At 32.3% G+C, this 15,632-nt stretch overlaps 1 protein-coding gene across 2 annotated transcripts in view; it reads left to right on the top strand.

Moving 5' to 3' along the window:
* Positions 1-15,362, top strand: part of RIPK2 (receptor interacting serine/threonine kinase 2) — a 44,155-nt gene extending 28,793 nt beyond the window's left edge. The window contains exons 6-11 of one of the 2 annotated variants that reach the window (XM_074270071.1): positions 455-616; positions 2,469-2,554; positions 3,459-3,548; positions 8,885-8,972; positions 11,483-11,635; positions 14,523-15,362. In XM_074270071.1, the coding sequence (XP_074126172.1) occupies positions 455-616; positions 2,469-2,554; positions 3,459-3,548; positions 8,885-8,972; positions 11,483-11,635; positions 14,523-14,872 (929 nt within the window). In that variant the 3' untranslated portion in view covers positions 14,873-15,362. The remainder of the gene's footprint in view (positions 1-454; positions 617-2,468; positions 2,555-3,458; positions 3,549-8,884; positions 8,973-11,482; positions 11,636-14,522) is intronic. The other variant, XM_074270080.1, reaches the window with a different exon arrangement.
* The last annotated feature ends 270 nt before the right edge of the window (positions 15,363-15,632 follow it).

Genomic DNA, 15,632 nt, shown 5'->3' with positions numbered 1-15,632 from the left:
GAGGTTGATTAGGATAATGCTGGCAAATGTTTAATATCCAGCTCTCTTAAAATATAAAAACAACTTACATTATTAACATTTTCTCCATCACTTTCTTAAGTCTAGAAAATCAGCAAAAAATCACAAGTCCTGATTTGTAATGACATGTAACAACAATTGGTTCCTGAGAACCAGTAGAAAGTGACTCCAGCACACTCCTGGTTAGAGTACCAGCTCTGTGCCTAGGTAACTGGGGGAACCTAGAAAAGTCCATTTATTTTTAAAAAAAAATTTTCATGTAGTTGGTTTTTGAGTGTTTTTTTTGTTTGTTTTTTGTTTTTGTTTTTTTTTAACTTAGCATTGAAAATCATTTATGAAATTTTAAGGCTTGCCTATTTTAGTTTTAGTTTGGATTATGTTGATTGTGTTAAATTCTAATTAATATCTAATAAATGTGCAATGTCTCTTTTGACAGAAGTTATCAATCCCTTGCAGATAATGTATAGTGTATCAAAGGGAAATCGACCTGATACTGACACAGAAAGTTTACCACCTGATATTCCACATCGCACTAGGATGATTAACCTAATTGAAGCTGGATGGGCACAAAATCCAGATGAGAGACCTTCTTTTTTAAGTGAGTTTATTCATTTAATCTGGAGTCATTTAAATTCCCCCAAATCATCAACATATTGTAATTGTGACATTCCAAGAAGTGGAATATTTTAACAAAGTGAGGCAGGTTAGAATGATTAGCAACACATCTATTTAACTCTTTTTTTGTTGTTATCTCAAAATACGTCATGTTGAGAAGCTTGTCTAAATTTTAAAAGATACATATATTATACTAAACTTAAAATCAAAATGGAAATCCACAAAATAATGAATGATTATTCTGTGTGCAAAATTTAGAATTCAAGAGGGAGCTAAATAAGTTATCTCAAAGAAACATAAGAAATCTCTCAAATCAGCAACCTTAAAGAAGTTTCACTTATTTTTTATGAGAATTGCAGGTGAATTGAATGAAAAAGTAAATTTATTGGAGGTTTTTTTGGAAGAGAAAGTTCAAACATAGTTTTTTTTTTAAATTTTGGATACCTTTAATCTGGACATAATTGCTTGTAAATTTTTTTAAACAAATCAAAACCCCATTATAAATGATCATAATTATTCTTGAACTAGAGTTGCTGTAAAAATATCAAGGTACATCAAGTAGTAATATTTTTATATCATTACATGTTCTTTAAGGAACACCCTCACTATAGTAAGAAATGTACTGAATTTGCTTTGAATTTTTGTCATTTATTTAAATTCCATTCATTTTACATCATTTAGAATTGACTTTCATTAGATATAGGCTGGGATGAAATTTTTCTTTTTTAACAGATTTATTATACACAAGTAGTACAGATTGAAATTATAAACATGGCTCTGAGAAGAATTTTAAATTTCTGGAGGGTGTTTAAAATGTCTAAGAAAAAAAGCAAACTCTTCAAGCACCTTCAAGAGCTTGCATTATGCCTTTTATTATTGTTGCGCTAGTTAAAATTATTCACAATGTTTCACTAAAGCAATTATAAGGATTGAGCTAGGCAATACTTTATTTACTTAAATGTAATAAAATTGAATTTTCTCAAATACTCTAAAAAACAAATTGCACTTCCTCTAATTACTAAAATTTAGGATAAGGATTTTTAAACTCAATAAAAAGATTTCATGTGGTCGGTCAACTTGGATATGAAGAAGAAAATTACTTTGCCTTTTTTCCCATTACTTTTGGTTTCTTTTGTTATCCTGTATATTTTATTGCTGCATTGAAAGCATTATTTTGAACGACTTCCATCGGCTTACCAAAAGACAAATAGACAAGACCTTCTAATATGATGTAGAGAGTATATTTATGTGTAGCAAAGACTACAAGCATTTGTGGTTGCTGAATAACTGAATTTTTATTGGATTTTTTCAAGGTTTTCTTGCTAAGCATTATTATGAAATTTGATGGCATTTGATTTTAAACAAAAAATAAAGAAAAAAGCTTGAATTTAAAATATATGGTTCTTAGAGTGTGCTAGCCAGATTTTCAATTATTTACAAAAGGTAAAGGCACCAAAAATCTACCTCTTGAAACTATGAATGAATATAAAAGGGAGAGAGATTCTGAATTCATATAAGAAAGGAATTCCCATCAATTTCTTTGGACTCTCTCATAAGATACTAAGTTCTGGTCATTAAATTATTCCAAGAGCCATTTCAAGTATACAAAAACAATCATTCAATCAGAAAAAATTATTTAAGTCCTTTCCCAATTCTGTGACTTGACAAAAAAAAAAAAAAAACACCTTAAAAGTAGATAGAGTAAAAAGTAGATAAATTGTTTCAGATAATTTAAGTTAAAAATAGAATTCAACCATACTCTGTAGCTGAAATTACTATTTTGTGCTTATGTTAGTTTTTATGAGATGAATATGTGAACTTCCCTTTTTACTTAGAATGTCTGATAGAACTTGAACCAGTTATGAGAACCTTTGAAGACATCAGCATTCTTGAAGCTGTCCTTCAGCTGAAAAAAACGAAGGTAAGTCCCATCTTTGTTAAATATTAGCTGGTAACCACTGTGCTCCAAATCTCAGGGAAAGGAGACCATAACTTCTCCAAAAGATCTTTTGGCTTTTCCTAACTTGGTTCTTTCTACTAACTCAGGAGGCAATGTTTTAGCAGTGAAAAAAGTGTTAGATTTAGAACCAGAAGACCTATATTTAAGTCCTCACTCTGACATTTAGTACTTCTTCTATAACTGGACAACTTCTTTAAGTCTCAGTGTCTTCACTGTAACGAGAGAATGCTAAATTTGGCCCTTTCTAACTCTAAATTTGTTTGTTTTGTTTTTATACATTTGTTTACTTATGAAGAATAGGAGTTTCTATATGTGAATAGCTACATCTGTGTAGGAAAGACAGCTTTCAATTTCTAGCTTCAAGCAGTATATGCTTTCTAAAGCTAACTTTTTCCTATATCTTTAGAGACAAAAATTGAGACTCTTTCCCTCTCCCCCCAAAATGACCTTTAGTAATTCATTATATTTTCTGTCATTAGTTAACACACAATTCTGTTTACCATAAATGTTATGTGTATATCTAGTTACATTAATCATTCAAAAAAACTTTTTTGGCATCAACATTATTTAATTGAATTTTATAAACACCAAAATAACAATGAAAGACTTATGTTTGAAAATTTATTAAACTTATTGGTTAAAGGAAAAGTCACTGATTTTTTTAAAATCCAAAAATACACAATATTTTACATAAAGTTTAGACTAAAGTATGTTGAATTTTCTATCCATTATAGTTCAAATGATCATTAAAGATGGTGATACGCAAAAAGTTAAAATAAATTGATTTTAGGTTTTAAGTAGACCTTTCTATCTTTTTATAATTTCCATAGATATCTAACTAAAAGTATAAATGTGTTATCTTCAGTTACAGAATAATTCGAATAGCATTCCTTTATGTTCCAAGAAGACAATGGAATGCCCTCTCAACATACCTGTAAATCATAGTCCACAGGAGGTAAAATATTATTTTATATATTCTCAGGTTTGAAAAGCATTTTAAAAAGTCATAGTCTATCTCTGTGATTTTACAAGTAAGGAAACTAAGACTGTACTAATCTCCAAAACATTACAGAACAAATGAGAACTATAATTATGCAAAAGAGTTTGACCACCCAGGGGGAAAAAATGGTTAAAATATGCCTGTTGTCAAGATCAAAATTGTTGAACGCATGGCCCAGGGCTAAGACCTCATAAAAATAAAATGGAAAAATATAACTGGATACTCTTAAGAAAATAAATAAAATATAATAGAACGTATCAAAGGTAATGTGATTTTCTAAGTCAGTATTCAGTGGTTCTCATTTCTCTCTTTTTTTTTTTCCTGAGGCAATTGGGGTTAAGTGACTTGCCCCAGGGTCACACAGCTAGAAAGTGTTAAGTATCTGAGACCAAGTGGTTCTCATTTCTATATGAGATTAGCACTGCTGCTATCAGTACAAAAATCTTGGACAGACAGATAGTGACATAAGCCCACAAATTAACAGGTAACAGAAAATATATTTTTCCAGTCTTTTTTACACTATTCTCTTCCACAATGATCCAATGGCACTGGTGTACTTGTTATTTCTCACACAAGACTCCATCTCCCAACTTTGGACATCTCCTCTGTGCCTGAAAATCCTTCCTTATCTCTGCTTCCTGACTTCCCTAGCTTTCTTCAAGTCAGAGCTAAAGGCCTTCCTTCTACAAGAAGCTTTTCTCAGCCCTCTTTAATCTTAGTGGCTTCTTTCCATTCATTATCTCCAATTTATCACATACTTCTCTATAGCTTCTTTGTTCATAATTGTTTCTCTCTTCTTGTTTACAGAAAATTGCACAGTGCTTTTAAGAATCCTAAGCTTCTCCTTCAGTCAATCAACAAGCATTTCTTAAGCACTTACTATATCAAGTATTCAGCTAGGCACTGAGACAAAAATGAAAAAGTCTTTGCCCTTAAAAAGTTTACAATCTATTATTAGAAGAAAGAATCATGCTCTTTGAGGAACCTTTGTTCTATAGAGCTATGATCTTAAGTAATTGGTAAGATGAGAGATCAGAAAGGATCTCATTGTTACTTAAAATGGTCTTTGAAGGAAACTAATAATTGTTTAAGGTATGGGGATGAGGGAAGGGAATACATTTTCAGATACCAATGGGTTGTAATGACATATCATATGTGAGAAGGACTGTAAGGCCTATAGTGGTACATAAAGCATAGTAATATAAAATAAATGTGGAAAGCTAGATTAGAGACAGGTTCTTTGGGGGCTTTAAATGTCAAACAGAGGAGTTTGTTTTTTATCCAAGAGGTTATAGAAAGACTCTGGAGTGTACTGAGCAAGGAGTATGGCTCAGTGGATAGAAGGCTGGGTCTGAAATCATGAAGACCAGAATTCAGATCTGGATTTAGACATTTAAGAGCTGTATAACTCTGGGCACATCACTTAACCACTATCTGCTTCAGATGTCTCAATTTTAAGATGGGGATAATGATAGCACCTACCTCACAGGATTGTTGTGAGAATCAAATAATCTAAAAAAAAATTTTAAAGACTTTGCAAACTTTAAATTTCTATGTAAATGCCACTTATTAGTCAATGTGTTTAAACAAAAATCCCTTTGACAGCTGTGTAGTAAATGGACTCAAGAAGTAGGAAAATCAATTAGGAGGCTATAGTAATAGTCCAAGTGAGATATGAGGACCTAAATGAGAATAATAACTATAGGAGTGGAAAGAAGGAGAAGGATGAAAGAAATATGGAGATAGATTCACTGGGATAGATTGACCATGTGAGGTAACAGAGAGTAGAGAACTGAGAATGATCTCTAAGGTTGCAAGCCTTAGTGTCTAGTATAGTATACTTCTTGATAGAAATGGGGGAGGTTGAGAAATAAGTTTCAAGGAAGATTCCTACAGGGCATCTATTTCAAAATGTTAAATGGGCTTTTGGTGGTATAATATAAGAGAGAGACCTTGGGCTATAGAAATACATACCTATAGATAGATAGATATAAATATAAAGATATATCATATGTTAAATAAGTGCTAGGCACTGTACTAATGTCTGGGGATACAAAGAACAGCAAAAAAGAAAAAAGAAAAAGAAATAAAAATACAATCCCTACTCTCAAGGAGTTCATAATCTAATGGGGGAATTAACAGAGAAACAACTCAGTACATACTTGGTATTTACAAATAAATATGTGTGTGTGTATATACATACATATATATATATATGTATATATGTACATATATATTCATTTGGTTCATAAGAAGTTAAAATTAAAAGAACAATATATGTGTGCTTTTATATTTATATATGGTATAGTATATGTGTATACATACATATACTATATGTATGTGTATACACACACACATACACATATAAAAGCAGCAGCTTCTACCCATACATCTCAGTTGATTGTACCATCTTTCCATGATATTAGCTTCTTAAGAGCCAAATGTAATTGTATTTCTTTTCTTGCTTTTCTTGGTTTCTTCCAAAGAAATAAATATGAACAAGAGATTCAGGGATTAAAAAGTGATTGAGGGGAGAAAAAAGAAAGTTAATAAAGATAGACCACTAAGGAGAAATGCAGGCTTGGTTGAGGTCAGGTAAATAAGATTTTTAAGGGTAGAGAGACCGGGTATAATTGTAAGCAATATGGAAGCTGCCAATAGATAAACACTGAAGTTGAAGAGGTAGGGGGAATTATTTACAGCATCCTGTTCTAGGAGAGGAGAGAGGCTGGAGATAAAGAGATTTGCCTTAGCAATGAAAATGACCATATCTTCATTCTGGGTTGGAATAAAGGAAGAGAGACTAAATGTCAGTTAATTTTGAAATTAAAAATAAAAGGAGACAAAGGAGCTTGTAATGAATGGCCTCAGTTTTATCAGTAAAGCATTTCTGCTTCAAAAAATATGTAACTTTAATTATCAGTTTTCCTCCAGTGATTATTACTTCAAGTCACTGAACACTATCCTCTACAAATATTTAAAACTAAATCACCCAAAGGACCAGGAAGAGGTGTGTTGGAATACATGAATAGGCTGCACCACTGTATCAATGAATAATTGTACACAAAAATTTCATAGTGATTATCCTCAGAGATATAAACAGGAAATGGAGCAAGTCATATAGCAACAGCAAGAGATAACTGGTTGGCAGCCTGCACACTCCAGTGGTATCCACAAAATATCAAGGGATGTTAGAAGATTCCCCAAAATGTTAGGTGATCCTCTTTCTAAAACTTATGGAAGATTTATTAAATTAATCATTTATCCTTGAAACAGTCAGTGAATCCACTAACTTTAGTTTCATTACTTTAACCTTAAGGAAAACATATTTTATTGATTACCTTTCTATAAATTCTTTTTTTAACTTTTTAAAAATTTTTCTTTATTAACAAGTATTTGTGATTGCCTTTTTGTGGCATGTGACACTACCTACAAATATCTTTTTCTGGACATGCTCTTTTTTTCTTGGCTTTCATAACAATATTTTTCCTTGTTTGTCCTCCATATTTCTTTATTCCTTCATGTCTTTCTCTGGTTCCTCCTAATTCTCTCTCAAAGCTTTGTTCTTAACTTTATTTTCTTGTCTTTCTTTATTCTATCCCAGTTTACCTTTGTGCTAATATCTTCCAAATATGCATATTTAGTTCCAACTTTTTCTCCTTAGTCCCATCTTTCTGCCTCCTACTCAGCTCTACCTGCCAACACCTTAAATTTAATATGTACCAAAATGAACTCATCTTCTTTAAACATACCTCTTCTGACTTTCCATTTCTACTTATGGCACTCAATGCTCCTAGTAATCCAGACATATACCTTAGACACTTTCTCTAACCACCCACAGTCTCTCTTCTCCTTTCTACTCTCATCACTTCCTCTTGTACTATTGTAATAACTACCTTCCTTTACATAATTTCCATGCTCCAGTTCATTCTTCACACAACTGTCAAACCAACCTTATCAGTGCAAAGATCTGTTCACGAATTTAATTTAAAAAACAAAATACAACTCCAATGGCTACTTATAGTTTGTTAGACAAAATTTAAACTCCTTAACTTAGCATTTAAGACTGTACCTACAATTAAGACTCTAACCCAAAAAAAAAAAAAAAAAAAAAAAAAAGACTCTAACCTACCTTTCCTTTCTGTGATCCAGTTAAGTCGACCTGCTCTCTATTCTTGTTCTGTTGTCTCCTATTTTCCACTGTCCTTCATACCTGTAATAGGCTTCTTGCTAATTTTTACTTATTGAAATCCTTTTTTCTTCAAAATTTAACTCAGGTTTCAGATGTTCCAATGAAACCTTCCCTAGGACCTCTCAGCAGAAATTATTCTTCCTGTAATTTTTCTGGTGCTCTAGTAAAACAAAAAGTCTGTCTGTCTTTGAATCATTTTCACTTAGATATGATAATCAGCAATATGTATACTTACTTGAGAATGCTTCATATCCTTCAAGTGAAAAATATAGTTCCCCTGAGTTCCAAGATTGCCATTATTCATCTATATCTCTAATGTAGCACAGCACTTTACACATAGTAAGTTAAGCATTTAAGTTGTTTTTTTAACTGAATTTAATGAAACATCCCTGTCTTCTAGTTCCTATGTTAGATAGCAAGAAAAAATAACTGATTCATTAAAAGTGCTTGTTCCATGAAACTTCTACTTTTCTAATGATGGTGAAACTCAAACTCAAGTGTTAACAGATTAAATTATTTACTGTAAACCAATATCTAATCACCAATTTCAGGCTTTTTTAAAATTTTATGTTCTATCTATCATAAAAAGGTCATCAATGTTTATTAGGGATGATGGGGGATAGGGAAAAAATTATTATGATATATTTTCATTACCATCATTCCCTAAATTTTATGGATAACAGAACTAAATATTAAAGTTATGTTACGTATTTCATGTCTTTCAGTTGCTTTTCTATTCATTTTATTTTTTAATTTATAATTTATAATATTGGAGGACTATATGAAGTAATGAAAAGTTAAATAACCCAACCTTACAGCTGCTGAAAGACAGAGGCAGGATTCAGCTCAAGTGTTTCTAACTCCAAGGCCGGTGTCCTATTCGCTGTACTAACTTGCCCATCTAAGACTATGCTGCAAGTTCCATATATAGTCAAAACACCAGGTCCAGCACACACACACACACAAATAGATGAATAATAGTGCTTCAGTTATTTTTCATTTGAAAAACAGACTTAAGATTTCAGAGTCTTTAAGAGTTATACTATTAAATAGCTTTGAAAAAATAATATTATTTGATTGATTTTTTTTCTCATTTTAGGAATCATGTGGAACTCAGGTGACTGTAAGGAGTGATCCTGAAATTGTAAGGTCTTTATCAACCACTCAAGACAATGTCTTTTCTTCCGGTGTGTAAGATTGTCAATCAGAATTAATTTGAAAGTTTTCCTTTTTTCTCTTAATATTTAACATTCTTGGAAAGAAACTATTATATCTCTTATGTATATTCAAAATCCATTGCAATATTAATGTAAATAATGTTGATGAAGATGGTAAGTTACAGCATAGAATTATTTGGTTCATTTTACCTCTGATTACATATATATGTGAGATACATATATATAGTTATATAAATATATATTTATATTTTTATAATTACATATATATGTATAATATATATATATATATCACTATATTATATATATTATAATAAAAAATTTTAAATAATAATAAAGTTTACAAATCCCACATTCTAACCTTTTAAGACCTTTGGGAATCTTTACCTCTCATTCAGTGTGCTAGCTAACTCCTACCCTAGTTTTATATCAACTTACAAAGTTGATAAATATTCCATTCTTACCTCAAGACCTCTATTAGTCTGATATCAATCATCATTCTTTGTTTCTTCAACCAGTTTCAAATGCACTTAACTATCTTATCATAGAGCCAACTTTTTCTCCATTTTGTACACAATGGTAAACGTGAATTATTTTTCAGATAATCTACAGAAACTCAGGGATACCATAGCTACAACATTCCCCTGAGAAACCAATCTACTGACCTTGTCAAAAAGGGAAATTAGGTTAACCTGGCACCCCAGGCTGACTCAGATTAGTCACCACTTCTCTAAGGGCTCATAAACTTTCCCTTTAATCACATGTTCTTCAATGTTGTCAAAAATAGAAGTCAAGACCATAAACCAATAGTTTAAAGAGTGTACCTTCTCCTTTTTGAAAGTCAAGAAGATATTCCCCTATTTCCAGTCCTGCAGCATCTTCCTCATGCAAATATGTAAAGAGTTTTGCAAACCTTATAACTTCATTTAAATGCTAATTATTATTATCAACAATCATCTTCTCAATTTGTTATACTAATGGATGTGTTATCTTATGTGGTCATTTGATTTGGACTCTTCTGAACAAATAAAGCTCTCTATCTCCATCTTTTCACTTTTCAATTCCTCATTCCCCATTTTTATCCTATTAATTTTAATTCAAACGTCATTCTCCTTGGAAAAAAACAACTGAAACAAAATAGGAGCTGTTAGTCTTTGATGGGGTCTCCCTTCTTCTTGATCTGCATGTTTTAGATTCTTTTGAAAGCTACTAGGCAAACAAACTATTTATGTCCGATATTAAATACATTCCATCTCTGACTAGTTCTCATTAGATTAGATTAGCTAGAACTGGCCCAAAAGTCTACTATTCTTGTATTCAAACCTCATTCTAAAGCATCATCTTCCCAGCTGGCTCTTCTCTTTTCATATCTACCTTTTTTCTTTTCTGCATACTATATTACCACCACCATTATTACTACAAACACCAGTATTAGTCTCTTACTAATACTATTACTACTACTACTACTACTACCACTAATACTGCCACCTCCACCACTAATACAACTTCTACTATTATTAACATCACTATCACTATTACTGTTAATATCACTTCTACAATATCACCATTCCTATCATTACCAGCACCACCACTACCATTATTATCATTATTACCATGACCTCTATTCTGATTATTACTATTAACTACCATCAACATTATCACTATTGTCACCACCAGCATTATTATTACCATCACAACTTCTACCATCATCATTATTATTACTGTCATCACCATCACTACTGTTCCTACCACCACCACCACTATCTATTATATACATGCACATGCTATCTTATTTGGTTCTCATAATAATTCCATGAGATAGATACTATTATTGATTGGCCCTATTTTACACATGAAGCCTGTGCTTTAATTCAGTGATTATGACAAAAATACCACCCAATTGTTAGTTTCTTTCCCAGGTCTTCATAATCTCTGAATAGCTTAAAGGATTCCTTTGATATTATGTCTTCATGTGAATTACTTGAAGTTTCTATCAGTTGTCAAGTTTGGCAAGTATTGGGAGATTTTCCATGATATCCTTGGTCCATCTAGAGAAAGTAGAGTACCTCAAAGTCACTATATGAACATGTCAGCAGTGAGGTGCTAAACATCATGACTTTCCTTTCTCTACAGCCAATTCTGCTTGCTTTCTCTCTTGGCAACATAGGTAGACTCTCATCTTCATTTCACAAGAGACTGCTTCCTACCTAATTAAATTTTAAATTCAAGGCACAGTTAAGTCTCTACTTCCCAGGAAGACTTTCTTAATTTCCTTATTGTTGGTATTTTCTTCTTGAAGATATATTAGCTGCCCTTATCTGATCAATGCTGTATTACCTAGTAAAAGTTAAGCTGTCTAAATGCAAGGACTCATTTTCCTCATTCCTTGTATTCCCAGCTCTGAACATGATGCCTTTTTTTAGTTAATGTCTATTGATATGAACTAAATGGAATGGGATTTCCAGAGTGTTGTAAGGATTATTTTGCATGTGATGACCTAATGACAACTTTGTATCTTATAGTACAAAATCAAGAGTTGTCAACACTGCCTCATTCAGGAGCAAATCACAGCTGGGATGATAACATTTCTTCAATCCAAAGGGCTAAATTGTACAACCAGCAGACATCTTATTCTTCAGCAGAAATACGGCCACTCAGAGCTGAAGGAAATTCAGGTAAATAATTGTTACTTGACATTTTTAAATGATATTGTTGACTATTTGAATAGTCCATTAGTGGGTCTCATGGTAACCCCGATTGTTTTGTCCTTGTTCCATGATGATGATGATGGTAATTTACTTAGTATTTTAAGATTTGCAAAGTGCTTTACAAATATTGCCTCATTTGAACCTTACAACCCTGGAAAGTACATATTATTTTCCACATTTTACAGATGAGAGAACTGGGACAGATCAAGGTTAAGTGACTTACCCAGAATCATACTGCTAGGATGTTATCCAGACCAGATTTTATTCATGTCTTCTTAATTCCTATCCCAGAGCTTTACTGGCTGTACCACTTGCTGCCTATATCCATTACACATTACCATACTGAAATGCAATCAGCAGCATTGGTGAAGATGATTTTGCATGAATATTTGACCATAGAATAAGGAACCCTCATAAGAATTGCCTATGACTTAATGCTAATTAAAATTGTGGAGTATTCAAGCATCAGAATATTCAAATTATATTCTCTTTAGGAAAAAAATAATTTTAATGAATTCCATAAGTATTATTTGGAGACTTAATCTGTGTTAGTCACATAGGATGATACAGAAATTAATAAGGTTTGATCACTGTCCTGAAAGAGCTTCCATCTTATAGGAGAGATAAAACATGTGCTCCAAAAAGTTACAATATACATTAGATTATAAGTGCAAAAGAGACTGTGGGGTGGAATAAAATAAAGTTTTTTGATAGGTGGCATTTGAGATAGACTTTGATGGGTAAAATTACAACTGTGTTAATAAGTGGTACTTTCTAGACATAGTTATATTGAAGGAAATAAAGGAACAAAAGCAGGATAGTAGGGCAAGAGCAAAATCACATTTTAAGCTGGAAGAGAATCATTTTAAACTAAAGGACCATTTTCTTAAATAAAAAATAATAAAGGCATCTTTGTTTTAAATATTGGTGTATATAGAGTAAGTGGAAAAGATGTTCTGGGATGGGAAAGTACCTCAACTTTCTAGTATTGCCCTGAGTGTTACTTTCATTTCCCTTCTCCAACTAGAGGAAGTCATGCAAATGCCTGAATCTAAAAAGAAAAAAATCTTTTAACAGAATATTCAATGAGATGAAAACTCAAAGTTTAGATTTTTTGTTTTTTTGAGGAAATAGTTTTAATAGTTCAATTGATATTCATTATTTATATATTTCAACTGATATTTGTTTATTATATATTTATTAGACATTTGATGCTGCAGATCAACTGGTATTTGTTATTAATATATATTTTATTATAAATTTGATAGATCAATTTAACTGTGATTAATTACATGTAACATATATATTATATATTTAATGGTGTGTAATTCAAATTATCTTTATCATTTTCCAGCTGTATTAGATAGAACATTATAATAAACACTAAGGATGTTACAAAGTATAAATAAATCATAGTTCCCACCCTCACAGAACTTGAAGAGTAGTAGTAGGATATGACATACTTAATAACTGTAAAACAAATGCATACCATGTGTATGAAAGGTACAAATGGAATAGTGTTTAAGTTCATAATAATACATTTTAAAAGAATAGAACAGTAGGATCATCCAGACTTGGGGAAAATCTTAAATGCCAGCCTAATGAATATAATCTTTACTTGGCAGGTGCTAAAGGGAAAGAGACCATTACTGACTAAGGGAATCAAGGAAGCCTTCCTGAAAGAAGTGGCCTTTGATCTAGATTTTAAAGAAAGGGTAGCTGTTCAATGTGTGGAGGAAAAAGTGGAGAAAATCCCAAAAGGTCTATTAGTGGGAAAGGGCAGAATGTGTATAGGAACAGGGAATAATTTGGCATGGAGCAGAGTAGTATGAATAAGCTTGGAAAACTCTGCTTCATATCTCTTTCAGCCCATCCTATAATCAGGGACCAAATAGCTCTTTTCTAAAGTGCAAACCCTGACATGTCTTAATCATACTTATTCAACTGTAAGGTCTCTTTCTTATTTCCAGGATCAAATACTAAATCCTTTATTTTTTTTCTAAAGCCCTTCACAACCTGGCCAATTCTACCTTTCCAGACTTTTTTTATACTTTTCTCCCCTCCTTCTCTGGACCCCAATGACACTGGCCATGTTGCTGTTCCATAGACACTGCATTCTATCTCCTGACTGCCTTTTCCACTGTCTGTCTTCTGGGTCTGTGATGCTTCCTCTCATCACCTCTGCCTTTTGGTCTCATTACCTTCCTTCAAAACTAAGTTAACTAGCTTCTTTAAGAAGCCCTTTCTGCTCACTTCTTCCCTCTGAGATGACCTCCCTTTTAGAAAGTGGGTGTCTATACCACACACACATACACACACACACATATAAAAATATACATAGCTGTTTGTCCTCCTCCCCTCCATTAAAACATAAGCTTCTTGAAGCCTTTCTTACAATATCCTACACATTCCTCATTTTTCAAATGTTATGATATGATTTTCATACTTCATTCTGGAAGAGGACCAAAATGACAACACTTTGTTGGGGTTGAGGAACAGTTTGTGTGTCCACTGTGGATGATCAGACTAATTTTTAGCTCAGAAGACTCTCCCACAGGTTGGGCACAAATAGTCTGCATGCACATGTGGAATGGATCCTTTTTGATTATTTGTTTATGGAAAGGCTGTGTTTGTTGGTATTGAAGTTCATAATAATACATTTTAAAAGAATAGAATAATATGGTCGTCCAAACTTAGAAAAAGTCTTACGTGCCAGCCTAATGACTATAATCTTTACTTGGCAAGTGCTAGTGAACCACCAGAGGATTTTTTAAACAGAAGAATGATAGTATTTCTAAAAGGAAAAGTAATGCTGTAAGTTGACATCTGCCTTTTGTACTTTTTTTGCCATTAGATCTCCTGTCAGAGAGTCAGGGAAATGATATTTCCCAGCAGTGGATCCAAAGTAAAAGGGAAGACATTGTAAACCAGATGACTGAAGCTTGCCTCAACCAATGCCTGGATGCCCTTCTGTCAAAGGATTTGCTTATGAAGGAAGACTATGAACTTATTTACACCAAACCTACAAGGACATCAAAAGTGAGACAAATGTTAGATACCTCCGACATCCAAGGAGAAGAGTTTGCTAAAATTATAATACAGAAATTGAAAGATAACAGACAATTGGGTCTTCAGCCATACCCAGAAATATCTGTGGTTTCTAGGGGAACATCTTTAAATTTATACCAAAATAAAAGCTTTTAAGTGTTTGCTTACCACGAGGGAAAATCATTTTATGAAAGGACATTTTTTCTCTCTCTTGCTTCAGCTACAAGAATATTTTGAAAATTATAACAATTATAAACTATATTTTGAAAATTAAGTGTATCACTGAGATCTCTTTTAAAGTTATTTTAATTCTTTCTTGTCCCAATTCTATAGGATATCAAAGTATTTTTTTATGAATACAAAGTGGAAAATTTTCACTGTAGGAGGTACCTTACTATATTATTGTATTTTGTAAATTTATGTTGTTTTAAGGATAAAGTAATTGTATTTGTTCATAAAAAGTGTCATATGATGTATTTTTCTGATGTAAGCCATTTCTACAATTGCTAGCTTTGTGAAGTATTTATTACTTGCCTAAAATACACTAAGGTTTCAATAATGTATTTTTCTGATGTAAGCCATTTCTATAATTGCTAGCTTTGTGAAGTATTTATCACTTACCTAAAATACATCAAGGTTTCAAAAAGCATTTCTTTGTTTATCAAGTAACAATAGTAATATAGTTGACATCTATATAGTAATTTACCATATGCCAAGCACGGGGAAGGGGGAAGGATCCTGAGAGGTATGTGTTGTTTTTATCCCCATTTTAAAGATGAGAAAACAGAGGCAAACAGAGGATAAGTGTCATGCTGATGGCTGCGCAGATTTGAATTCAAGTTTTCCTGACCCCAGACCAAATAATAGTACAAAAGTACTTTAGCATTTCAGGGATCTGTCTTTTGGAAATGTGACC

This window comes from Sminthopsis crassicaudata, chromosome 1 (genome assembly GCF_048593235.1).
Source record: "Sminthopsis crassicaudata isolate SCR6 chromosome 1, ASM4859323v1, whole genome shotgun sequence".
Lineage (NCBI taxonomy): Eukaryota > Metazoa > Chordata > Mammalia > Dasyuromorphia > Dasyuridae > Sminthopsis > Sminthopsis crassicaudata.
The sequence above is the reverse complement of the archived record's forward strand: the minus strand, read 5'-3'. Positions and strand labels throughout refer to the sequence as shown.